The sequence below is a fragment of the Lotus japonicus genome, chromosome 2, assembly GCF_012489685.1.
Source record: "Lotus japonicus ecotype B-129 chromosome 2, LjGifu_v1.2".
NCBI lineage: Eukaryota > Viridiplantae > Streptophyta > Magnoliopsida > Fabales > Fabaceae > Lotus > Lotus japonicus.
This window is the reverse complement of record NC_080042.1, coordinates 18,109,103-18,136,268: the sequence shown is the minus strand read 5'-3', so window position 1 is coordinate 18,136,268 and position 27,166 is coordinate 18,109,103. Positions and strand designations below refer to the sequence as shown.

Genomic DNA, 27,166 nt, shown 5'->3' with positions numbered 1-27,166 from the left:
GAGTGAAAAGTTTTTATTGCCTTTTCAGAATGAATTGCCGCACCATTGTCAAAGACTTCTGCAGAGGAGGATTTGATAAAAGATCTTCTTTATGTGGGTCAAGAGGGCCATCTACCACAACCCTCCCCAACCCTTCAACGTCACTGCTTAAAAGCACAACATTAGAAATAGTCAAATTTTCCTCAAAAATCCTTGATACAATACCAAATAGTACATCAATTTTGCACCACAAACACGAAATTGGTATCAGAACCCAGACAACATTGAAAATGAAACTAAGGTTTAGGTCTCGAATTAGAAAAGAAACCATAAAAAGAAAATATATCTGGTTGGCACCTAAGAAGATGACAATTGCAAAATAGATGAAAATGACACCATCCAAAAACATATCTGAATCAATAGATCTTGTACTTTATATATCTGAACATTTCAAAATAAGGCAAGAGGAGATCGCGAACCAAAAAATGAAACACAGATCTGGAATCATTGCTGAGGAAGAGGAAGGAAAGAACAGGAGCTCTGTTCATGTAGCACGCCGACGATTCCAACACGGAGCAGACTTGCGGTGGCTCTGGGTATGTAGCATTCAGTGAGGAATCCTTGAGGGACACCGCAACGGCCGTCGAGGATCAAATGACGTTTGAGTGGAGTCTCACGTCGAGTTCCGCGACGGCGAAGGAGCTTGACGGAGGAAGAAGGTGGCTACTATTGAGGTTGGAGGCGGAGTTTTTTTTTTAAAGTGAAGAAGAAATTAGGGTTTAAATGGGTATTTTGGTAACTTTGTTATTTGATCTTAACCATTCAATTTTTTTAATATTATATCGATGGTGGAAATTGAAGGGGTATTGGGTGTCCCCCTTTTCATAAAAGTTTTTTTTATGGGGGCATGAGTGCATCCCCTAAAAAGGGAGACACTATAGTCTTCACCAACAATTTACAACAGATCAGAAAAATGGAGAAATTTAGATCTAGCTACCCACAAAAACGGACGAAGTCTGATACCTTACTAATGTAACAATAAAAAAACCACAAAACTGTAGATCAAGCTACCCGGATCAGAATTCTGCACCAAGGGAAGAATATGTAAAACACAATCATTCCCAGATCTCCACCCCCAATCAATCATCAACAGCAACCCTCAAAACACCTCCAGATCCTCCCTTTTTTTGACCTAATTTTTTAATTTTTAATTTTTACTTTTTCGTCATCTCCTTCCTCTCCCAAACAGCAGCCGCCGCCGCCGCCGCTCAACCACCGCTGTCGCGCCCTCCTTTGCGCCGCCACCGTGCCCCACCGCGTGCTCAGCAACCACGCCCGCGTCCTGCTTCTCCAGCCCTCGCGATTCCTCTTGGGTGTCCCTCCAAGGCCGCGCCGCCGCACTCTCTGGGCACCACCGTCGCTGACTTAACCCACGCCGCCGACCAACCGACCGCCATCCTCAACCTACCAGAGGCCAGGAGCCACCCACACACTCCCTCCTTTCTAAGCGAAGCAGAGAGAGGTACCGAAGAAGCATCGTTGGAAGCCATAGGCGTGAAGATCAAGAGTTTCGAAAAAAAATTGTTGTCAGCGATGGAGGTTGGTCGGTGGCCAGAGTTCGAAGGAAGGTGCTGGGAGGAGAAGGGGGTGGAAGAGGCATGCAAGTGAAGGGGAAAATCAGAAGGTTCTGGGGTTAATTTAGAATTACAATAAACCTACAGGTTGATTCAGAGTTTCAAGAAGTCCACAAAATTATTAATCAATAAATCCAAGTGTAATTTTTCTATTGGTACATGTCACTTACTTGACCTATAATTTTTTTGCTTGTACCAGAAGAAATGCCCATAGAATCAATCATCCATCTAAGCCCGCAAAACCCATGGCTTCCGCTCCCTTTGCCGTTCCAACAGCTCCGCCGCACTACTCCCACATAGGCCACCGTGCCTTCAGCCGTGAAGCACGCTGATCCCCGTCACCGAAAGCACCCTCTTCACTTCTTGTTCCTTATTATTCGTAGAGAGCAGCGATGGCTATCGAAACTCTAGTTCTTGGTACTTTTCTTGTTTCACTGTGTTGCTTATGTCTCTGTGTTGTGCAATGCAAGTGTTTGAATCTCAGTTTTTTGGGTGAATGTGTTGTTAGGCGCTGGTCAAGAGGGAGGGAAGAGTTGCGTGGTGGTGACCATCAACGGGAAGCGAATCATGTTCGATTGCGGAATGCACATGGGCCTCTTGGACCACCGTCGATACCCTGATTTCTCTCTCATCTCCTCTCAAGGCCATTACGACGCTGCACTCTCCTGCATCATCATCACTCACTTGTACCATCCATCATCATCATCTTCTCATTTTTTTTTTTAAAGTTTTATTTAATACAATTATTTTGCATTAAAATTTCCTTGTTGTTGTTTGTGAAATTTTAAATGGGGGGCAGTCACTTGGACCATGTTGGAGCATTGGCTTACTTCACCGAAGTTTGCGGGTATCGCGGTCCTATTTATATGACGGTACGTGTTTGATGAAATGTTTGCCTCAATATGACATGTTTGTTGATGTTTGCTAAGTTTCAATAGAATTTTGACTTTTAAGATAGGAACAAAAAAATAGGCAAGCATGTTCTTATTTTTGTTTGCTTTCTTGTTTGCACATGCATATAATTATGTTGTAATCATGTTCACAAAACTACTGGCTGTTGTTGTACTGAGTATCGAGCGTTCCAATATGTAGTGCGTATATTGCATATAATCATGTTCTGATTTTGTTTGCTTCTATGGGTGCTGTTCTGTTCAATGCTAACTGGTGAGGAAACTAGGGTTTGATGAATATGTTGGAGCTTTGAAGCCAACGTGATTTGGCCTAATGCTTTCTGATGGTGCTTTGAATGTTTAAGCTTATGTTCTTGGTTGTAATTTACAATCGCTAATTTAACTTGACTTTTATTTTAAGCAGTACCCAACTAAAGCTCTAGCTCCTTTGATGTTGGAAGACTATCGGAAGGTAATGGTTGATCGTCGGGGTGAGGAAGAGCTATTCACTTCAGAAAATATTGCAGAGTGCATCAAGAAAGGTAATGTAGTATGATACTCTTTGTCCACTAATGCTGGTTAGACAACTCTTTATTTTGGTTTAGGCATGTCATTAGGAAGTGTTCCTTTTGGGTTTGAAAGACACTCCTGGCATTAGAATTTGTAGATAGCTTGCAGTCTAGCACAGATAATTTTTTGCAAAAATCTAGCGTGCATGGGATGGATATAACTATAGGGGTGTCAAGGACCTCAACATACTGAGTTTCGAATCAGGACTCTACATGGTTGAGTTAATGATCATTCAATTGTTAGTACTGTTACCCTGTTCTGAATCGTGGCAACTAATGTGTAATATCTAGGAACCATATCAGAACTGTCATATTATTGACTTATTAAAGAAAGCGAAAGGTACGAAGAAAAGAAGAGTAAATATGTATTTATGTTTGATGGAAAGCAAAATGCATACGCTTAGGTGTGAATGATTATAAATGTTAGTTGGTGTGCACTTTGGACCATTGAACACCGTAGGTTTCCATCCGAAATCACCATACCTCTGATACTAGCATACCGATTTCATATCTCTATTATAAATGTTTTAATTGATTTAATTCCCACAGTTATTGCTATAGATCTGAGGCAGACTGTGCAAGTAGATGAAGATCTGCAGATACGTGCATATTATGCAGGACATGTAAGGCTCCTCAGCTTCATTTCTGTAGCCATATTTAATTTGCAGTAATAGATTTAACACCTCCCTTTTTACTGAATTTCTCACCACTAAAGTTCTGGTATAACTTTTGTGAAATCTGAACTATACATAAGATAATCGGATATAAGATGAAAATGTCCGGTGCTCCATATGAAAGTCTGGATTAGGCAGGCTTCTCATGACTCTAGATGAATGTGTATCTAGTGTCTTTCACTCTTAGGGTTTTAAGAGTAGCATAGCTGGAAATTTTGGCAGGAGAGACCTGGGTTCTAAGATTAAAAACTATAGACTTAAGAGTCGTACAGTATCAATAGGTAATGATAAAGCTATAGAATTGAAGGTTTTTTGTACTGTAAAAGGAAAAATGATGTTCACTGATTAGTCTAGTTGGGACTTGGGAGATATTGTCATTCTTCTAGTAAAACTACAACTACAAATGGAAGCCTTGTGCTATAAAGCTCCTGCTATGCATGTCCGGTGAAAATTTGGACTAACTATGTGGGTCTATGGGAAGCAGCCTTGCATTGCATTTGTAAGAGTTTGTTTTAGGGTTGAGCCTCTGACCTTTAGTCATATATCAATGATTCCAACTGTTGCACCAAAGCTCCCTATTGCCTTACAAATGAAACTTTACCAATGCAATATGTACTTGATAAGATAACCCCTCGATCAATATGTACATCCCTATACTTCCATATTGTGAAATGGTTAACTATTTTCTTGGTCTCAGACATTATTATCTTTCTGATGGTGTCTCTTCTAGTTCCATCATGGAACTAAATCCTGATCTTATGGTTAAGCTTAAGCATCACCACAAAGAGATCCACGTATGCAACTACAATATGTGATAACCAACCTCTATATTGTTACTGACATGTGAAGTAGAATTTCTTGTAACACAAATATCATTTTATTTCAGGATACTGTTGACAATTTTTTGTAATTAGGGTTACTTCCCGTATCATGTCTGTCATGAATAGATTTTTGTTCTTTCCATACCTTATTGTTTTAGTACTCTCATCTGATCATTCCTCCTATTATGAATTGTGAAGGTTATTGGAGCGGCAATGTTCTATGCAAAAGTTGGAGATGCAGAAATGGTTTATACAGGAGACTACAATATGACAGCAGATAGACACCTCGAAGCAGCTCAAATCGATAGATTACGGCTTGACCTTCTTATAACTGAGTAAGAACATCATTGACTGTTTATATGCATCTTAATATGATGTTGTCGATTTATAATGAGGGTGCTAAATGATCTTTTCTCATTTATGTATTATTTTTAGGGTATATTATTTGTATTAGTTTATACTCTATAATGATTTTAAATTTTTAGTATACTTGACTATTTATCTGCATATATTACTGTTAATCTCATATTGAGGGTACTGTTAGAAACGTGAACCATTGCTCAGTCACCACCTTATAAGATGGGAATGGATCAGATTAACTGCTAAATGACAGTTATTTGTAGAAAATAACTATTGCAGTTTCAGTTTAAAAGTATATTTAATAATAGGAAACTGCTTGTTAGAAGTTATTTGTAGAAAATAACTGATGTTTGTTCTGTTTTAGGGGTATATATCTCTAGTTTTAGGGAGAACAGGGTTGTTGTTGTTAGTAGATTGTGGACAGAGAACATTCTCTGTTGGAGAGACTTTAGTCTCTAGTAAGTTGCTGTAAGTATGTTATCTGTGTTCTGTTTAATACATATTTCTTCAGTTAATTTCTGGTATTCTATCATAATAGGCTAAGCTTTTGTGAAGCTGATCCTTGAATGTTATAAAATATATATGATATGACGGTATGACCTGGTGGACCTGAGACCATTTCTTGTGATCCCTTAGGCCAATTCATTTCTGGGCTCAAATGCACTTCGCCGTCCTAATTTATTAATCTTTTTAAACCTTCTACGCTAATTTATGTGATTAAGCATAGGGGTGTTAAACTGTCAATAGATTTTTCATTCAATGGACATGTTTCCTCAAGAATGTCCATGGCATACATCATTTGGGAACTCAATATTCCATCCTTGGATTGTGACACATCTGTTCCTATGAAGTAGTTTTCCACGATGTTTGTTGGTGACAGTGATAATAAGCATGTTGTTTTGCCTGGGATGTGCTATGGTGATCACTAGATTCAGTGCCTATATTGACTATGTAGTTTACATACACAATGAAGTATTTGCACCCTTGGTTGAATGGTGATAGGTGTACGATGGTCAGTCTCACACTGTCATTCAAACTTGTTGAATCACAATGATAAATCTGCCAAACTAATCCTTAGGATTGCTTAAGGCCATATTGAGATTTGTGACATCATGAGCAACAAACCAGAAGGTTGCTCCATATACTTCGGCGAGAAATATTCTTGACATCCCTATGCTTAATCACATAAAATACGTGATTGCTTAAGCCTCATCTCTTTAAATTGTACTCCCTGTACTGATTATTGCTAATTGTACTCCCTGTACTGATGTCTTCAAATACGTATTCCTTTACTTGTCTCTTTCAGTTTTGAATCTTGGATTCTTGTGCCACTGATCACCTGCTATAATAAATATATGCTCTCCAAATATTCTACATCCTGTACTGATGATTGCTAATATATTTGATGTGGATTTTGCAGCAACTGCCTACCTCAATTATATAATCTGATTGTTTGATATAGTCCATTGGCTGTTTTGTTTATACAATCTTTAGGTATGTTGACAGGGCAAAGTAGCATTGATATGCAGTTCGAATTATTTTTCCCCTATTGATGGTTTGATATAGTTTAAATTGCATGAAACCTATTATGCTCTCACTGCTTGTTGTTATGAGGTGGATTCTCTTGGAGACGTTTTTGCTTTGGTTCTGAAAATATTCCATTGCAGATCCACGTATGCGACTACAATACGTGATTCAAAATATGCTCGTGAGAGGGAATTCCTCAAAGTCGTATGTATTTGCAAAACTTACTTTTTGAACTTACAAGCTAAAACTGTTTATTTAATGTGGTGTCATGTTTTCTTTTAGACATATATCTAAGTAAAAGCATTGTTAATCTCACTTTCCCAGTCCCTTTTTTTAAGCAATCATTTCTTTGCTTTTTGGATTTTTCATTGTCATGCATTTTTGAAGTGGCCCTTTTGGTATTTTGGAAACTGTTACAGTGGTATTAAAGTGCAGTAGATAGAATATTTATTGTAGAAACTCTGATTCTTCCTTGACCCACTATGGAACAAGGTTAATCAGTTTTGTACAGTTGAGAGAGCAACTCGAGAGGCTCCTCAGACTCTCCTATAGTTTTGACTTCTGACTGGTACCAGTATACGTAGAAACTGCCCAAAATGTCCTATTCCTAATAACTAACTTCAATAATATAATAACTGCCTCTTAACCTCTTAGATGGACTCGTTTTTTATCCAACCCATTTCTCCTATGTTTTCTAACATAAACTCTTTTAATTATAGGTTTGCTAACAGAGAATCTTTTGTTTGTACTCGGAGGGAGATTGCACCTCTGTATATTGATTAGTATCAAGAACCAATTATGCCAAAAGCTTAAGCTGTTGGGTAAATGCCACATGAATGGTTTTATATTATATTTCTGGCACGCCCCTCACACAAGATCCCACTAGGGCTTGAAGCGTGGACAATGCGTAGACCCACCTACCATATGCTGAAATTCAACTTTTTTTATTAGAATAATTGGGGGCGGCAAGGATCAAACTCTAGACCACTTAGTCAAAGAGGCTCTGATACCATGTCAAGAACCAATTATCCCAAAAGCTTAAGCTGTTGGGTAAAAGCCACATGAATGGTTTTATATTATATTTCTAACAATTAGGTTTGGAGGTTTTCATTAAAGATAAGAAGGCGCGGTCCCATTTGGTTGGACATTGGTACGATATTAGGATTCTTAGTGTTTTAGACTTTTAGTACTTTTTTATTAGTAATTGTAGAGAGGTTACAACTAGGTTTTTTTTGGGTCTTAATACTTACGACTAGGTTAAGTGTTAGTAGAATCCCATACAAAGTTCATCTCGGCCCATATTCTCTTGATAACCTAACAAGAAATTTTACCAATAAAGAGCTTTGGTAGATAGTCAGGAAGTTTTGCTGTACCTTTTTGTCAATATATAATTTTTCTTGTTGTCTTCCCTACTCCCTTTGTTTTTTTGTTGTTGTTTTGGACGAATCAATATGTTCTATGCCCTCATCTTTCCTTTTGTCTCTTGTAACACTTCGTTGTTTTCTTTTTGAAGAATTGGTTCATATTTTTTTTTTCTGTTTTGTTTGTACACTCTTTCTGCATGCAAGAATCAAGATTTATTTGCATGTGGCTTTCTCTGATGAGCTCTTAAAGATATCCAAGTAGAAATTTATTTCCATGGATCCAATATTTATGACTGATAGCTTTAAAGATAAATATAGCTTATTTTATTCAATAAAATTTATTATCATTAACTTCTTTAGCACTGTTTGATCTTAATAAGGAGTCCTTGTGTTTATTCGGAAGAAAGCAGAATATTCTTATGCTAGCTTGAATTAACCTGTTCTCCATTCAAATTATAAATTTCTTAGTTTTTTAAATGACCTGCTTGTGTTTGTTTTACATTTGATCCTAGTGCACCCGATCTACAGTTCCTCTTGTGCGACTAATCAAATTTCAAATTATCTGATTTAGGTTCATAAATGTGTTTCTGGTGGAGGAAAGGTGCTTATTCCAACATTTGCTCTTGGTAGAGCTCAGGTATTCTCATTGATGACCATCCATCTCTTTGGTGGTAATTTATCTTTCTGTTTGCTATGGCTAATAACTGAAGTAAAAACAATAGTTGAACCTTTCTCAGCATAATGATTCAATGTTGTAGCTACGACTTACAATTTCAATAGTATATTATCAAAAAGACATTTTTCTTCAATGTTGGATTAATAAACCATGAACCACTCACAATTCTGGTTCCGTGACCATTTTAATTATCAGCATTCAAAACATTAAGATGACATGGTTGTCTTGTATTTACCAAGTTATTATGATATGTAGGAATTATGCATTTTGTTGGATGACTACTGGGAGCGCATGAATTTGAAGGTTCCTATCTATTTCTCAGCAGGTTTCAATTAGCTAGTGTCCCTGTTTTAAAAGTTATACTCATTTGTGCCAGATTGGATTGCATGATTTTTTATTTGTCACATATTCTCAGATCATAAACTGATAAGGTTTTATTTGTAGTGTATGAATAAAAAGGCTGCTTCAATGTTTAAATATAAATGAAAGAAGTGCAGGCCTTTTATGATACTAAAGGAACAAGAGAAAATCTGCATCTACATCTCTGAATTTTTCATTTTTATTATTTCTATTTGCTTAGCAGCAATGACATATATATTTAGACTCTGACACAGCGAAAAAATTATGATGCCATTAAGTTGATGAATGATAACACACTTATGATTTCCATTGAAGTTAATAAAACAGTTCAAAGGTTCGCTGTCAAATCCTGAATCTTTCTAGTGCTGTGAGGTTGCAATCTGTACGAAGATCCAACAAAAGCATCTACCATTTTGGGAAGCTACTGTGTATACTTAAATAGATGAAAGGCCTCTTTTCTAGGACAAGCTTTCTGAATGATTTGTTATTCAATCTTATTCTAAAACAAAAATTCAGAATTTAAAATTAAAAATTTTGGAATTTGTCTAATTGTTGGTCATATTGACAGAATAAAAATAAAACATCTTAGAGGGAGAGAATGATGCATAATAGATTAGGATAGTTTATGTTAGTCTGTGGTTGACTGTTTTAACTTTTATGCATCAATCACTCCCTCTTAACACATTTTTTTAGATATCTAATACATGATTTTATTAATTTATAAATACACAGTACGATGCAATTTCTAGAGTTTGGAAGGTACACAAAGTTCGATACAACCATTATTTTTCCGAGGTATATAATAGAAACCAAGATGGGGAGGAAAAAAGGAAATACAGTATTCTGGAAAACAAATTGTTAGGATCCGAAAATGCTAACGTGGAGAAACATAAGGGAAAGAAGATAACGATGATCTTTTTGGTATTTTTATTATATAAAAACTGGAAAATAAGATAGATAAGAACTAAGAGGCTGGTTCCTCTTAGAACCAAGAGGCTGGTTCCTCTTCAATAGGGCTGGTTCCCTTACAACTTCATTATTCAATCCATGATTCTAACAATCTAACCTAAGGAGGGTACTCCTATTTATAATAACCTAATCCTAATAAGATAACTTGACCACTAAGAAATAAAGAAGATATCCTAACCAAAATAAAAGATAACATCCTAAAATACAATATTAATTCCTAAAACAATCCTAAATTAAATCCTAATATAATTAGTCCTAACACAAGTTGTAGATCTTTATTAAAAAAATGATCAAATTGATTAATGCTGCAAACTTATATGGTGCCAACCTTGTCATAAATAGTATCTGAATTACTTATATGTACACAGAATCTTCAGATTTTGTAATTTATAATGAGACGTTTCATTTATTTTTCAGCCTTCCTTTTCATTTCCATGATAGACCAAAGTAATATCGTTTTTGCAATTATCTCAAACAGATTAGTTAGGTAAGATATAAGGACTAGGGATTATGTGTTATGAGCATGATATAGGAGTAAATGATGTGTTATTAGTAATTGGAAGCATCTTTAGCCATACTTTGTGTCTGTGAAATAATTTTTCTTTTCCTGTGGAAAATAGGCTGATTAAATGATTAATACAGTTCAGCTTAGCCATGAGTTCCTAAGTGGTCTATCTTACCATTTGTTGGTATCTGTGCTTCATATTGATAATAAGTATTAACTACTTGAATATGTTTTTTTTTGTCAGGTTTAACTATTCAAGCTAATATGTACTACAAAATGCTTATTAGTTGGACAAGCCAGAAGATTAAAGATACATACTCTACACATAATGCATTTGATTTTAAGAATGGTAAGTTTATATTATTATATCTAAGTTCTGAGAAATTTCAAGATTTCATTTTGTATTTACAGATCTGTGCATGCAGTCCTGTTTTTCTTTTTAAAAAATTGCAATAACTGCATAATGCTGTGATACAGAGCCTTGATGTTTGAGTGTTCCTGTGTTTAGACATTAGTGTTCTTTATATTCGATGGTCATGACAATTACACGCCATGAGCTCTGTTATTAAGTCAAAAAGGTTTGCCAGTTCATGGTCAGACCCCTTGACATGAACTAGACAGTTGTCAGGCAAATCCTATGCTATTTACAAGGAACTCTTACTGCAGGGCTACTTATTCGGCTTGCTGTAGCTTCTTCCCTTCTTCCTATATTTATTGTTGTGTCGATTAGGCATCATACCCAAACGAAGTTCAACCTCAGGTGGCTGTCTTCCTTGGTCCGAACTTGATCTCTTGGTCGTCAAGGAAACAACAGGTTACAATTCCATTTTGCACGCTAGAACCAAACACATCCTCCAAGTTGCTGATGCCACCTCCAAGTTGCTAATGCTCTGACTAAGCCTGTATCCACCACCCACGTTAATGATCTAACCGCCAAGCTGAACGTGCGTGACACTGCCCCTCGTCAACCCACTTGAGATTGAAGGGCGGGGGGGTATATTTCAGTGTATGGTACTTGAGGAGTACACCATAGCTATTCTAATGTCAGTTGCAAGGTAGACAGAAGCACACTTTAAAGCGCGCTTTAAGGGCACCCGCGCTTCAAGTGGGGGTTAACGTGGGATTCAGGCAAAAGCGTGCTAAAGCGCGACAAAAGCGTGCAGAAGCGTGATTTTGAAGCTTCTGCCACTTTCAGGGAGATCCAGAAATCCTCGGGTTTTTTGACCCGATTCGCGACCTGGTAAGCCAAAATAGGGGTTTCACCCCAAACAACAATATTCTCAGTTTCTCACTTAAAAACCTTCTCTCTCTCTCTCTCTCTCTCTCTCTCTCTCTCTCTCTATTGCGCAGCCGCCAGCGACAGTCCTTCCTTTCGGTTCTCCTTCTCCAGTTCTCCTCGTTCACCTTCTCGAGTTCTCTTTTCAATCTGAATTATCTATTATGAGTTATGGACTTATGGTACTTTATGATTTATGTATGACATTCCTAAGAATTTTTGTCAGTTATACCATTTATATGCATTTAAGTATTTATAAGTGTAAATATATACATAAATGTTAAAAGCTACTAAATCGTACGCTTTAGGTTACGCTTTAGTGCTTTACCCTTTAGGACCCTCTATGCTTTATTGCTAAAGCTAGCTTTTGACTACCTTGGTCAAATGTATAAGATCCTAGCTTAGTCAGTTATTGGTTTGTTCTGTTGCTGATTAGTTAGGCAGGTTAGAAGTTAGTTAGGCAGCTCTACAATTTTCCCGATTGTTAACACACTATATAGTCTCTCTCTCTCTCTCTCTCTCTCTCTCGTAACCGACGAGATTGTTATTACACAAATTTTCTTCTCAAACTTCCTCTACTTCTAATAATCTTTAATGAAACATCTATTGAGGTTTCCAAGTCAACAGTGAAAATGATAGGTTCGGAAATAGAAAGAGAGAAAGAAGAAGAGGAAACATAGAAGAGAGAAATCAGAGGGACTAACATCATATCATTCATCAACAACCATCTCTAGAGCCTTAGCTTGCTTATATAGACAAACAAGTTCTAACCGACTCATTTACCAAATACACGTGCATGAGATCCCAACCCTCAAAATCTTTCTTGTCCTCAAGGAAATCCAGAAGAATCAAAATTGGAAAGTTTTGTGCAATTGTTACATGGTTTTTCTTCATTGAACCAGACCCACAGTAGGCCCGACGTCATTGTTGTTCCGACGCGTACCATGCTCTGCTATCGTAAGGACGAAGACCGGCGGCTTGGCCAATGGTAGGCTGGCCATGACCGACTTGCAAGAATCATCGGTCAAGTAGCACAGATCACCGCCGCAAAGGAACAAGTGCGGCTGTTTTCGTGGTGGCCTTCTTGCACCAACGAACCCTAAATCACCAATTTAGGGCCAAATGAATCCGTCGAACCCTAAATCACGAATTTGGGGCAGAATCCTCGAATTGTTCCGGATCCCTGTTGAGAAGTCCCACATTTACTAGAGTTATGACAAAGATAACCCTTATATATGGGAAGACAATCCTCACCTATTGAGCTAGCATTTGGGTTGAGTTAAGCCTCCAAATTCTAATATGATATCAGAGCTTATCCTAGATCTGTAAAGTGAAGACCACCTGTATATGGGCCACCTGCAGATGTTAATTCCTGCATATTCCACGCTTCAGATGTCCATCCCTGGGTGAGGGGATGTGTTGAAAAGTTCCACATTGACTAGTGATATGACCAAGATAACCCTCATATATGGGAAGACAATCCTCACATCTTGAGCTAGCTTTTGGACTGAGTTAGGCCTCCCAAATTCTAATAATCCCCATCGACGAACCAATCTTCAGCTTCTGGACGAAGATGATCGTCCTTGTTTCAATTATTTCCACTAATTATGAACCGATCTTCCGCTTCTCAAAGATGATGGTTTCATTCTTCGCCTTCACTGTCTTCGTGCTCTCTGCCTCCGCGGCGGCCGCTGTTGCTCGTTGCGCCTCAACTGTGGCTTCCATTGCTGCTCGTTCCGCTTCGGCTGCGACCTCCGCTACGATCAACTCAATGAAACGATGCAGCACTTCTCTAAACCTTTCCTTGGTATCTGTCAAATTTTTCATTTGGCTTTTCCTGGTTATCAGAGCACCTAGATTGGTGCTTTGATACCAATGATAGGTTCAGAAATAGAAAGAGATAAAGAAGAAGAGGAAGAAAGAGAGAGGAGAGAAATCAGAGAGACTGTCATCTTATCATTCATCAACATACCATCTACAAAGCCGTAGCTTGCTTACATAGACAAAACAATCCCTAACCGACTCATTTACCCAATACCATCAAAATGAATCCGTCAATTTGGGGCCAAACGAATCCTTTGAACCCTAAATCACGAATTCGGGGCTTAATCCTCGAATCGTTCTGGATCTCCATCGTGAACCCCATTGACGAATCAATCTTCAGCTTCTGGATGAAGATGATCATCCCTGTTTCCATGATCTCAACCATTGACGAACCGATCTGCAGTTTCTCGAAGACGATGTTTTCGTCCTTCTCCTTCACCGTCTTCGTGCGCTCCGATCAACTCAAAGAAATGATGCAGCGTTTCTCTAAACCTTTGCTAGATTTCTGTGAAATCTTCCATTTGGGCACAACACCTGGATCGATGCTCAAATACTAGTGCTAGGTTCAAAAATAGAAAGAGAGAAAGAAGAAGACGAAACAGAGAGAGGAGAGAAATCAGAGGGACTGACATCATTTCATTCATCAACATACCATCTACAGAACCTTAGATTGCTTATATAGACAAACAACCCCTAACTGACTCATTTAGCCAATACATGTGCATCAGAAAAATCTGATGGGAAACAAACTAGAAGGCCTAATTCAGTATTACGTGAAAATATGTGAAATTGTTCTTTGTATTAATATTGCTTTTTGAAGAAAAAATGTAATCAAATCTAGTCATATTAAAAATTTCATATGCTTTTAATAAAAGTTGAGGTTGGAGGTATAATTTATTGCATGGATGTTTGTCATCTGATAAGTTTCATGTCTCGCTCATTTGTTTTAAATGTTGCAGTTCACCATTTTGAAAGGTCTATGATTAATGCTCCTGGTTCTTGTGTTCTCTTTGCCACTCCTGGGATGATAAGTGGTGGATTTTCACTTGAAGTTTTTAAGCACTGGGCACCGTCAGAAAATAACCTTATCACTTTGCCTGGGTACATTCTTATTTATTCTCTCTTTCTTGCTTTTCGCAGGAGGCATTTGATAAGAACATTAGTGAAATGTCGATATATGTCTCCTACATCTAGGTTATCACAATGAAATAAATGTATATCAAACTTCTCCAAATGCTCTCACATGTACCTTTTTTTATTAAATCTTTATGAATTTGACAAACTATTTTTCCCTTGGATAAAGTTTGGGATTAACATGAGATTGCAGTCATTGGAGCCTGGTTGTGGCTGCATACAAGTTTGTATTTGATATGCTAGCTGATTAGGAAGTTACTGAGCCACCTTTTGTGAAAGGATAGAAGATTTAAGATGCACTTAATTGTTATAGATATGAATAGGTTTGAGATTGCTTTTCTTAATCATGGGAAAGATCATATGCTTGTTTAGGATAAGTTACAGATTTTGGTTTCATGCTTTTTCCTTATATCACACACAGCAGGCGCACTGCATGAATCATACGTCATGGCTATCTGTTATTTTATTCCTTTGAAAAATTGAAACCTTAAAAGCTTTAGGTAACTTTTAGACTTGGTAGCCTTATATATAACTTTATCTGTTGTGATATATTTGTCCCATTTTCGTAGAATAACTATTGAGTGGGTTTCCTGGTTTTAAAGTAGTAAATGAAGAGTATAGTGGTCATTTTTTGTTCAGATACCATCTTCACTTTCACCAAAATACCTAATTGATTCTCAAATGAAAGGTTGAGGGAACCAGCTAAGAATAAGAAAGAAACTGATATTGTTCAAAGATAGAAAACTACAACAATGCTGAAAAATGCTAGCAACACTCTTTCCAAAACTCCCTTCAACACTCTCATTGATTGATCAAAATTCAAGTGGGGTTCACTAAAAATATGGGACCCACATAAATTTCACCCGGTATATCCATCTTATATAGCCATACATGCAGATCAATTGCTTATTCATTACTATGATACACTTCGTAGGTATTGTGTAGCTGGGACAGTAGGACATAGATTAATGTCAGGTAAGGCCACCAAAGTTGATGTGGATCCTGAGACACAAATAGACGTGCGTTGCCAGGTACATTTTATCTCCTACCCATTTATTTACAGTGGTGGTACATCTCCTGTGCAGGCAATTCATTATTTTAATGATCTTCAGCTTATAGATATTCCACCTTGGTAAAAAAAGGGTCAAAAGTATATACAAGTAATTAAATTTGCTCAGTGATTAAAACAAATATAATAAGTGTGTTAAAAGCATGACAGAAATACCTCTTCGCTTTCCCATATTATAGTAGTCTAAACATTTTAGCAGTCAATTTTTTTTTTCTGAAAGTATTTATTTTCTTGAGTTTGACATAAAGAGTTTGCATCTTACATGACCTGAGATCAAAGTATTCTCTGAAACTATATTTCGGCTGTTCTTTCTTTGTTGGGTAAACAAAATCTATCATCTTGTGCATAAGTTGACATAGCGGGTGAAGTCTTATTCTCGAGAAGTTCATACTAAAGTTCCTCCAATGATCATGAAATTGATTAAAAAACTACCATTGATCATGAAATTGATTAAAAATTAGATTAAGAGCACGGTACATTGTACTACCATTGAAATTGAAATCAATGTTTTTCTATTCTTGAAATGCTTTAACCCCAAAAGAAAAGAGCTAATAATTAAAAGTTCATTTATATAAATTTTAAATTGAACAGTGTCCTGTACAAATTTGCATGGAAGGTAATCAAGTCAGTTCAATTTTAGTTTCTACAATAATTTTAACTGTTGTCTTAAATTGACAGATTCATCAATTGGCTTTTAGTCCTCACACAGATTCTAAAGGAATAATGGATCTTGTAAAATTTCTCTCCCCAAAGCATGTTATATTAGTGCATGGTGAGAAGCCTAAAATTGCTTTGCTTAAAGAGAAAATTCATTCTGAGTTGGGGATTCCGTGTCATGATCCTGCAAATCATGAAACCATATGCATTTCCTCCACTCCCTACGTAAAGACAGAAGCCTCTGGCACTTTCATTCAAAACTGCTTGAACCCGAACTTCAAATTCCAGAAATGCAGTTCAGTGGACGAATGTGACTCTACTTTGACAGAAAAAAACTTAATGCCTGAACTTCAAGTTAAAAACTGCTTGAATCCGAACTTCAAGTTCCAGAAATGCAGTTCAGTGGATGAATGTGACTCTACTTTGACAGAAAAAAACCTAATGCCTGAACTTCAAGTTAAAGATGAAAGAGTAGCAGAAGGAGTTCTGGTTATGGAGAAAACAAAAAAGGCAAAGATTGTTCACCAGGATGAACTTCTGCTCATGTTAGGTGAAAAGAAGCAAGGGGTTTAGTTTGCATATGGCTGTCCTTTACATATTGATCGCTCAATGGAAAGCTTAAGTTAACACGTGCTCTTGGCCTCAATTCTTGCATTTGACTTTTTATGGTGACTATCCGCGAAAGAATCTTTTTGGTGAAGGTCACACTCGATATCTTAGAGAAATCTGTAAATGCAATCATTTTATGCATCTCTCCTCTGCATAATTATTGTCCTTTTAGGATTGAGGACAGGCATAACCATATATCATAGCAGTGTATTTCTGCTTCATTTGGTCAGCCGTTAGAAAAAAAGACTTGTAAGGGAACAAATTTCGGCAGTATCAATGGTTATGAGTGAATCAGTAAAACAAATATAGAAAGTGAAACAGTTTAAACATAACAGCTTGAGTTGGGGTCATTCTTTTTGTTGGGCGATTGATGGGAGTGGATTCCAATAGATGGAGACATCGTACAAGGTTCAGGTACTATGGGCTCAAAATGCAGAAGTGAGATTCTGGTGTTTATTTTACCCCTTACTTTGCTGTGGTTATTTTAGGTTATGTTAGTAAAGAATTATTGGTAGGTATCATTTAATTAATCTTATTTCAGTTTGGTTTTATGTTTCACTTATTTATTTTGAAAGTTGCCCTTTGTATAACCAATTTTTGCAGAAGTAACCAAAAGACATGTGGTTGTATGAAATGTGATTAGTTCCTTCAAAAAATTGTATTAGCAAGTGATCTCTGTAGTGTCGAATAATCATTAATAGAATGGCTGAGTTAAATTAATAAATGATGCATCTATTAGGGATAAAAATAACTCTAGGGTGGATAGTGCTTTTGTTTCGTCCAGTGCTTGTGTTTCTTTGAGGGAGGGGAGTCGTGGCACTCCTTACATTCGCGTTCTAAATGGTCCGGGTCCGGCGTTTCAAATCTTTGTCGATGGGGTTCTAAAGTTTGTTAGGACAGAGGAGAAAGTGTTTACTTTGGATGAGATGAATTGGTCTACAGATTGTGCAGAAGTGATTCGTGCTATTGCTCAGAATTTTGAGATGAAGTTGCATGCTTTGTGGCGGCCACCAGATTACGCTCCCTCCATTGTGAGTGTGGGGCTTGAGGGTGTTGTTTCTAGTTTTGATTTCGTTGTGCGTGATGATGGTACGCCTGAATCAGAACCTGACGATGCTATCATGCCCGACGTCGATGGGTTTTGTGGTGAGTTGGTGGTTCCTATCGTCCCTCCTGATCAGTGCGTTGTGCCTTCTTCGGTTCCTTTGGACGTTGTGTTCTCTTGTTTCAATGTTTTGTCACGAGAGGAGCAACCGGCGGGGACGAAGGTTGGTGATGCTAATTTTGGTTTTGTGGAGCCTGTATCTTCTCGGGGTTCAGGCCGGAGAGGCAGGGGTCGACCCTAGGAGAATGCATAAGGGGAGAGGTTGACCTGAGAAGAAGAAGGATCTTCAGGTCTTGATAGCCGAGGATAGTGACATGACGGATGTGACAGAGTTGTCTGTAGACGTTGAGGATCGTGTGTTTTCGGTTACAGAACAGAATCCTGATTGCGTTTTTGAGAGGGTGCGGGGCATGGTGGAGACGGGGAAGTTTTGTGGACTTGTGTTTTCTGGTACTGACGAGGAGGCTCTTCAGACTTGTGTAGAGCATCTCAGAGCTACTCATCCGAAGAAGTATGGAGTGTCTGGGAGTGTGCTTTGATTGGTTTGCGTTTTTTTTTTGCGGTCTTTTTGTGTGTATATCTTGTAGTTTGACGTTTGTCACTTTCATTGTGTTGCTTTTGTTTTGCGTTGCTTTGTATTTAATCCATTGTCGAGAGGATCTATATCTCGACTTCTTTCGCATTTAATAAACTTTTACTTTCTAAAAAAAAAAAATAAGGTTTTAGTCTAAGTTTTAAATCGATCAAAATCCTTCAATGTTTTTTTTTAAAAAAAAAACTATTCACTGCCTTTTTCATACGCCTTATTCTTTTTTTCTAGCTTCACTACGCAGAAAATCTAAATACTTCCTCCACAACATGAAGAGTTTTGCATTAATTATGACTCTTTTTCTAAAATACATTCAGATATTGTCCTCGTTTCGATGAACAATCGTCATTTTTTTTGTCAAAGGTAAACATTTCAGTGATAACATGGGTCAGACCCATAACACGAGAGGATAATATAACTGGTTGGGCAAAGCCCACAAAGAATTACAAGTCACTTTCTTATACTTGAGATCAAGACTCCTTTCTACACCTAACCCAAAGTTAGAAACTAGGAGATTAATAAAAACTAATTGCAAAATACCAAGAAGACCCAAGCATGTAACTTTGAGCCTAACCCATGAACCAAAGGTCAGACAACCCTTGCCCAACCACAGAGAGGAGATGGCAGTGGATCAGTGGTGGAGACAGAAACGACGATGACTCCAAAACTCAACCCAAAGTCATATGCTTCAAACAAAGTGAAAATTTGATATTGAAACTTTAAATGTCGCTTCTCAGCCTTGCTGGCTCTGCCGTCAAGTGTCAGCAAAAACACATCTCTGCTACAAGGTTTACGGTGCATAACACTCTAGAACAGGAGGCCAAACAAGCAGAAAACCAGATCTGGGAGAAACCACCTTGGAGGTACCGTTGTAGACGACAATGGCTACGGTTGGTGGTTGGTGGAAGCAGGTGGAGGCCGCAGTGGTGAGTGGTCGCAAGTGGGTCGGCGGTGGTTGTGAGAAGAATGTGGCGTCGACACCGCGGTGGTTACACGACAAGGTGTACAGAGACCCATGGGAGGAGCAGAGTTGTGTGGCTAATATAGAGGGAAGGAAACCCAGACACAGAGGGAGAGACAAACAACAAAGAAAAACCCACTTATTGGGTAGCACATCAACCTAGAGTGAAAAATAACCCACCTATTGTTGGGGAAAAAGGGCCTCCCTAGTGGAGGAAAAGGAGAAACCCCAAGGGGGAGGATCCCCCAAGGGGGTGGCGACTCAAAGAAGCAAACCTAGCAACCAAGTTTTTGGAGGAGAGAGTAACTAGAAGGTATCCATACATACTTATGATTAATCGACATTGATAATAAGGTTTGGTTAAAGAGAATCGTCATATCTACAACTTTGCATGGAGATTTGTCCATGTGATTCTTCTTAGTGTTCATGCAGGTAGCTAGCAATCCATTCAAATTTCTAGGAATGGTCTGAGTATTTCGCTTTTGTTTTTTCACGGATGATATGCTTATTTTCTTTAAGGCTAAGGTTTCTCTAGCCCGATTAGTTAAGTAGTTCCTTCAACATTTTTATATGGTTTCATGCCTTAGAGTTAGTATTGAGAGCTCCCATGTTTAGCTTTTGAGTTGGTACCTCAATCGAAGAAGGTTCGTATTTTGGGTAAACCTTGATTCCTTTCACTTCTAATTTTGAGAGGTGTCTTGGTTTTCCTATCAATTCAGGGAGGCAGTGGTGTACAGTTCAATGTGGATCGGGTGACTAGTCGTTTAGCTTCTGAGTATCAGATTGTGGGTTTTGTGTGGGATTATTTGGTGGGTGTCATGGTGGGGTATTTTGGGAGTTATTATTTCAAAGGTCATCTTAGAAAATGTTGTACTATTTTCCGTTAAGTAGGTTTTTATCCCAATTGAGTTCTTCCTAATAAGGTTTTATTGAGACACTTTCTCTAAGTTTAGCCATTCAAGCGGGTGGGTTAGGTTTGTCTTGTGATGATCCCCTTTTACACAAGAGCGTTGTTCTCATGTAATTTTCAAATCCAATAAATTTTTTTGCTATAAAAAAAAAAGAAATATTTACATTATAAGGGCATGTACATTTTTCTCAATATTTAATTTAATGTATAGTTTATGAAGATTTCTTACAGAATAAACAATGAGTTTTTCCTTGTATTGTATGTTTGATATAGTTATGGGAACAAATTATTGAATTATTTTTAATATGTATAAATATGAGACTTTAAAATAAAAGTTTGGAAGTTCTGCTCTGATCACCATCACGAGTTATTGCATGTATCTAGGACCATAGATCAATTTAAAATGTGCTTACATATCCCTCATCAACACAACCCTCACATCGGCAGTGAGAATCGAACAAATAACCTTTTGAAGAAAGTGGTCTATCGTTACCCTCTAGTCCAATATATGTGAATACATGTGAATCGAATAATAGTTAAATTTTACTCAGTATAAGAATCGCATGAGTTTTTTTTTACTATAGAACAAAAACATCTAGACCATACTTAATAATAAATTCTAATGTTGTTGACATGAACTAGAATCTCTCCTTTAAAAAAAATACAAAATACAATCTCATATTTAAGACTTTATATATGATCCTTCAAAGCGTTTATTGGTTATTCATAGTCAAGGATGAACATTATTACTCGCAAACACATATGTGATTCACACACATGGGTGTTCCTACGCATGGCATGTTTATGCAATCATTGTTTCTAAGACAATGAATGGCGCGGGGGCCATCAGAGCAACCAGAGCATTTAGGGTCATAGTTCACTTTAACTTCATTCACCACACCAGCTTCTTCTATGGGTACACCTGAGGATAAAAGTCCGACAAAATTTTGCGCATGATTTCAATATTTCATGAAGATCGGTATATATAAATAATCACGAATAAAAATAAAAGATGAAATAAGTACATACCATTGCAAGATGCTTCTATTGCAAGAATAACAAATATGAATGTTGCAAATTTCAAGGAAGCCTTCACCATTTTTTCTTGGGTTGTAGTATTGAGATGTGCGAATGAAATATGTAACTTGATAATTTTTCAAGAGAACTTTGAATACAATTTAGCTTAGTTTTGAATATTTATAGTAGAGGGGAAGAGCATAATATTAATGAAATGAAACATTTTATGTTGACTTTGAACCCCTAAATAGTCATTTTTAAATAATATCTCAATTTGCAATATGGATGGATTTCTTCAAACCTTCACATTTACGAATTTCCTATACTTAAACTTACCATGTTTGGAATAAATTACCATTTAAATTATTTTAAATATGGTATCATCAAATATATTATATCTACTTTTATATATATTATACTATTAAAATAATATAATATTAATTCGAAGAATTTAAAAAGTATTAATACATTGTAATAAAGATATTATTAAAAATAAATATAAAAAAATAATATAATATAATATAATATAATATGTATAAAAATATGTGTTCAAATATTATCAATCTGAAGAGTTTAAAAATATTGATAAGTCAAATATTAATATTTAATGCGGTCTCTTTGGCGTCTTGATTTCGTTTATTATATTTCCAATTTTAAAAAAATATTCATATTTTTAATGCCATGCTTTGTATTTTAGTTTTTTATATTTTATTTGTCTTACTACATGAGTTATTTTTATTTTAATCCCTATGCAACATGTTATCACTCTTACGTTATTGTTTTTTTTTCACCGCTCGTTCTTCGTCGACCCTGTTCTGGTAGGGCTTATGCTTCGCTTTCTCGGTGCCTCCAGTCTTTAAGACGGCGATGGAGTCCCCGCCTTGCCTAAACGGGTTTCTCCGCCGGAGTGCTTCCTTCTCGATGGTGGGGGAGTCTCAGATCGGATCCCTCCTCCTTTTTGCTTTGATTGGCTCTGGCTCTTCCGCCCAAAGCTTTATCTCCATGACTTGATCCCACACTATTCGTTGTTCTTCTTCATCCTCTGCTAGGGCTCTCAATTTCTCTCATGAAGTGCGGCAACTCGAGCCCCTTTCCAGCGGTGGCCTGGGCTCGGATGGTGAAGTAGAAGACGACAGAGACTCTAGGAGAGACAGAGACGATTCAGATCGAGCTAAAGGAGAGGGTTTTTCAGCCCATCCCTCCGTTACCCTTTTTGTGGATGGGATTCCCGAGCTGGTCGAGTACTCCCATATACGTGGCATCTTTGGCCACATTAGAAACCTTCTCAACGTCTTCGTGCAAAAATAGCGTCGAATCGGGATAGCGTTCGAATTTTGTTTCGTGAGGCACCTGACATTGGAATTGGCATCACACGCGATCAACCTCTTCAACGGTGCATTTGTAGAGGGCTCATTTCTATCCATAGCTTTGGCGAGATTTTTCGAGAACTTGGAGCGCTAGGCAGAGTGTTGTTGAGGGCCTTTTGTCGTCCTCGCTGACTGGGCGAGACCCCAGGGACCCTCGCCCAGGAGCGCCAGCTTAAGGCGACGAGCGGACCAAGGACTTGGGCCTCCACCCTGAGGCCCAACCGGCCCATTAGGAAGGGTTAAAGGTGCCAGGCCCAACTCCATATCTATAAATAGGGGATGAATACCAATTGTAAAGGACTCTTAGCTCATTTAAGAAATAACAAGATTGAAATTCAGTTACTTTCTCTCTCTAAAGCGGTTATGCTCTCATTCTCTCTAGGAATCTCACATCACGTTCCTTACACTATAGGTATTATACCTCATCTCAATGTTCATGGATAGAACATTTGGCGCCGCTTGTGGGGAACGATAGATTTCGATTCCCGGACTACGTGGATTGCGATTTGATCCCGAGAAGTTCGATTTTCTGTGTGATTTTATTCGATTTCTAGATTTTTCGATCGATGGAGACACGTCGTCGACGACGCGACGAAGATCAGGCGCGGCGACGCGGTTCACCTCCTCGTCGCGTGAGAGGAAGGCCGCGACGCGAGCAGGTTCACCGTGAAGAAACCGATCAGTTAACTCCTCCGCCACCACCTCCACCTCCACCTCCTCCTTCTCCAACGCCTCCACTACCTTCTCCGCCAACTTCACCGGAGCAGCAGAGGTCACCGGTGCATGCCCCCGGAGCTTCGGAAGAGGAGATTCTGGCACCTCAAGCACCGATCTCCGGACAAGATTGGAGGTGCTTGGTCCGTAGCATCGATGATATACGGCAGCGAAACGATTACTCACAAGAACATTTGGAATATTATCGTTACGAGCAACAGGATGAAGGGGAGCGCGAAGCGGAAGCCGTGGCTGAATTTGAACCGTTCCCGGCGACGGTGAGGGAGGTGGCTATCCCGGATAACATGAAGAATATTGTCCTTGAGACGTATAGCGGGAAAGCTGATCCCAAGGAGCATCTCCTATACTTTAACACAAAAATGGTAATTAGTGTCGCTTCCGATGCAGTAAAGTGTAGAATGTTTCCAGCTACGTTCAAAGGCACGACCATGGCGTGGTTCACAACTCTATCCCGAGAATCGATCACGAATTTTCGTGATTTCTCATCAAAGTTCCTCGTCCAGTTTTCCGCCAGTAAAACCAAGCAGGTGACAATTGAGTATCTGTACAATGTCTGCCAGTCCGAGGGTGAGACTCTAAAGCAGTACATGAAACGATTCAGCGCGGCGTCCGTCAAGATTGAGGAATCAGAGTCGCATGCTTGTGCGTGTGCCTTCAAGAACGGGTTGCAGCCATGGAAGCTGAATAGCAAATTGAGCCGTAAGCCAGCTCGGTCCATGGCAGAGATCAGCGCGCGAGCGAACACCTACATTCTGGACGAGGAGGATGATGCTTTCAAGCGTAGGCGCGCGAAAAAGGAGAAGGATGGCGAACAGAGGGACGCATCGCCAGAAGGAAAACAGAGTAAGGAGAGAGGGGAGGGCAGCAAGAGGCAAGACAGGAAGGTAAGGACAGGAGAAAAGGCTGTGAAGGAGCCATTGTACCCTAAGAGGGAAAATTTCGAGCGCCGCAGACCGTGGCATCAGGCTGACTCTCGTCGGCGAGAGGAGTCAGGAAAGAGTCTAAATGCACATTTGACGGAACTACTTCGTGAGGTCAAGGCGACCCACGCAGTTGAGGAAGGCGAGAAGGAGACCGACCCGCCTCGAGCGGCGTTGGATAAAACAAAGTGGTGCGAGTATCACCGCTCAGCAGGTCATGACACGGGGGATTGCTTTACATTGAAAAACGAAATTGAGAGACTCATTCGGGCGGGGCGATCGCGGGTGGCTTTGGTGGAGGAGGAGACACAACCTCGGCGAGACGAAGGCACGTAAGAGCAGTGACATAAGTGCAACAGTATGAGACCCAATTTGGTTTCCAGCATCCATATATCGTGATATCATCCACGGATTTTGAGGGGATCAAAACGCACAAAGTTGATCCAGTGGTTGTCATGATAAGGATCAACAGTTTTAATGTGCGGCGAGTTCTCTTAGACCAGGGGAGCTCTGCCGACATTATCTACAGCGATGCATTTGATCAGTTGGGACTGCCGGACAAAGATTTGATGCCCTACACAAGAACGTTGGTAGGCTTCTCAGGCGAGCAAGTCTGGGTACGCTGATATATAGATTTGGACACAATTTTTGGTGTCGACGAAAACGCCAAGCTCCTCCGCATAAGGTATCTTGTGTTGCATGTCGTAGCGTCATACAACGTCATCATTGGAAGGAACACGTTCAATCGCCTCTGCGCGATGATTTCGACAGCTCACCTGGCAGTGAAATACCCGCTGATGTGTGGAAGAGTGGGAAAGATTGTGGTTGATCAGAGGAGGACGAGAGAATGTTATAACAACTGTCTCAGTCTGTATGGAAAAAAGGGAGCTGGCGAGGGACACAGGTGTCATGAGGTTGAGGTCATCCAAGGTAATCAAGACAGAGAGGGGAGATTGGAGCATATGATTGACAAAGGGATAGCAAGGTCAGGGAGCAGCCAAGGACAAGTTAGGATAGATGGCAGGACGGGCAGGGATGGACAGTTCACGGACGCTCATGCAGAAGAGCGTTGGGCAGGTGTGATCGCGGATTTAGAGGCGTATAAATTCAGCAGAGGGGTGCTGGCGATCGAGCCCAGGCTGACGGTCAGCCAAGAGAGGCGCCTGGAGAAGCTAGTAGAGGACAATTTCGACCTCTTTAGCTAGAGTCCAAAGGACCCAACGCTTTGGGGATTGCCAATGTTTAGGAAGCCGAATTTCCTGAATACAGGGTGAGATGAACAAAAGAGAAAAGGGGTGGCAATTCAGGGAATGGATCAGCGAATCATCCAGCAAGGCGACGACGGGAAAAACGGTAACGGGGCGCGCGAACGGTATAAGGACTAGCAGAAGGCGAGGAGAGGGAACCCCGTGAGTCACCGCCTAGGTAAAGGAAAAAGAGAGGCAAGATATTGGAAGTCGGTGGGTTCGGTAGCTTTCAAGCCAGGGACATCCAAGCGCGACAAGAAAAAAGGCAAGATAGGAGAAGTCCCTCATTACCACGAGGCGGGCGGGGAAAGAAACCAACCCTAAAATAACAATGAGTGGGTGGCGAGCACGTCGGGCTCGAAAGAGGAGGTGATGAGAGTGATACTTTGACCTGAGGGGCTGGAAGCGGAAGCATGTAGGAAGCAGGAGCGAGGACGCAGCAAAGGAACCAAAACATTAGGACCAAAAATAAAGATGCACTCTTTTTCTCCGACACGGGAGTTTTTTAACGAGGCATCCCACGATGTAAAATCTTTCACAAATCAAATACAAAAGGATATTCTCAAGCAATACTCCTAGCTCGACTATAATACGACGGTCGTCCGGTGGGAAAAATTCTATGAAGGTAGCGATCCCCACACGAATCGCTCCGGAAAAGTCTGGCGCGAACCGCTGCTACCCAGATACCAACGCAACTAACATGTCACGTTCGCCCGGTGGGAAAAATTCCCTAAAGGTGGCAATCCCAACATGACCTTGATGTCTGGGGATTGCTCCGGAAAGTCCGGCGCGAATTGCTGACCTCTCGTTGGTGATGTGTGCGGATAAGCTCCTTATCTCAAGATAAGCTGCTTATCCCAAAAGTCTCCCCGAAATATGGGCAAACGAGACCTCCCCGAAATATGGGCGAGAATAAAACTAGGCATAAGTCTGGGTAAACCTATATGGCCATTGGGTCCCTAGCAACTGTAAGTCCTCGTCGGGACAAAACCGACAAGGCCACACCTGCTCTTATGGGAAATATCGGTGTGAAGAAAAGCCTCAGTCCCAGACTGAGCAAAAGTCCGAGTTTCCACCGGCACACATTCAAAATCGCTACACGGGTACAAAATACAAAGCTTAAAGGCACATGGGCGAACAAAAAAAAATGGATAAGGGAAATCGCGACAAACTTCCATTAAATTTCACGGAGCAATGTTAATTACAAAAGGTAAGAGAAAGTGAATACAAAATACTCAAAATGCATTAACGTTTTCTGTTTCCCTTGCGTTTTCAACAGCCGCAAAATACTCAGCAGTGAAGCCTGAGGGGTCATCAGGGCCGACCAATCCATAGGGGGTAACCCTCTTGAAGGCTCCCATTCCACCGAGGTTGATTCCTTCATAAAGATACTGGACTTGGGCCTTGGCGAGGAAAAA

General features: G+C 39.4%; 1 protein-coding gene across 2 annotated transcripts; it reads left to right on the top strand.

Moving 5' to 3' along the window:
- Window positions 1–925: 925 nt before the first annotated feature.
- LOC130737718 (cleavage and polyadenylation specificity factor subunit 3-II-like) lies at window positions 926–17,569 on the top strand. Of its 2 annotated transcripts, none has more exons than XM_057589550.1 (14): window positions 926–1,700; window positions 1,813–2,030; window positions 2,122–2,299; window positions 2,413–2,485; window positions 2,928–3,045; window positions 3,634–3,695; window positions 4,766–4,902; window positions 6,595–6,658; window positions 8,390–8,455; window positions 8,750–8,819; window positions 10,573–10,677; window positions 14,388–14,529; window positions 15,497–15,593; window positions 16,310–17,569. In XM_057589550.1, the coding sequence occupies exons 2-14, from the start codon at window positions 2,006–2,008 to the stop codon at window positions 16,859–16,861; spliced, it is 1,689 nt and encodes a 562-aa protein (XP_057445533.1). In that variant the 5' UTR covers window positions 926–1,700; window positions 1,813–2,005; the 3' UTR covers window positions 16,862–17,569. The 2 variants fall into 2 exon arrangements, with proteins under 2 accessions (XP_057445533.1, XP_057445532.1); XM_057589549.1 differs by having other exon boundaries at window positions 927–1,700; window positions 3,622–3,695.
- The last annotated feature ends 9,597 nt before the right edge of the window (window positions 17,570–27,166 follow it).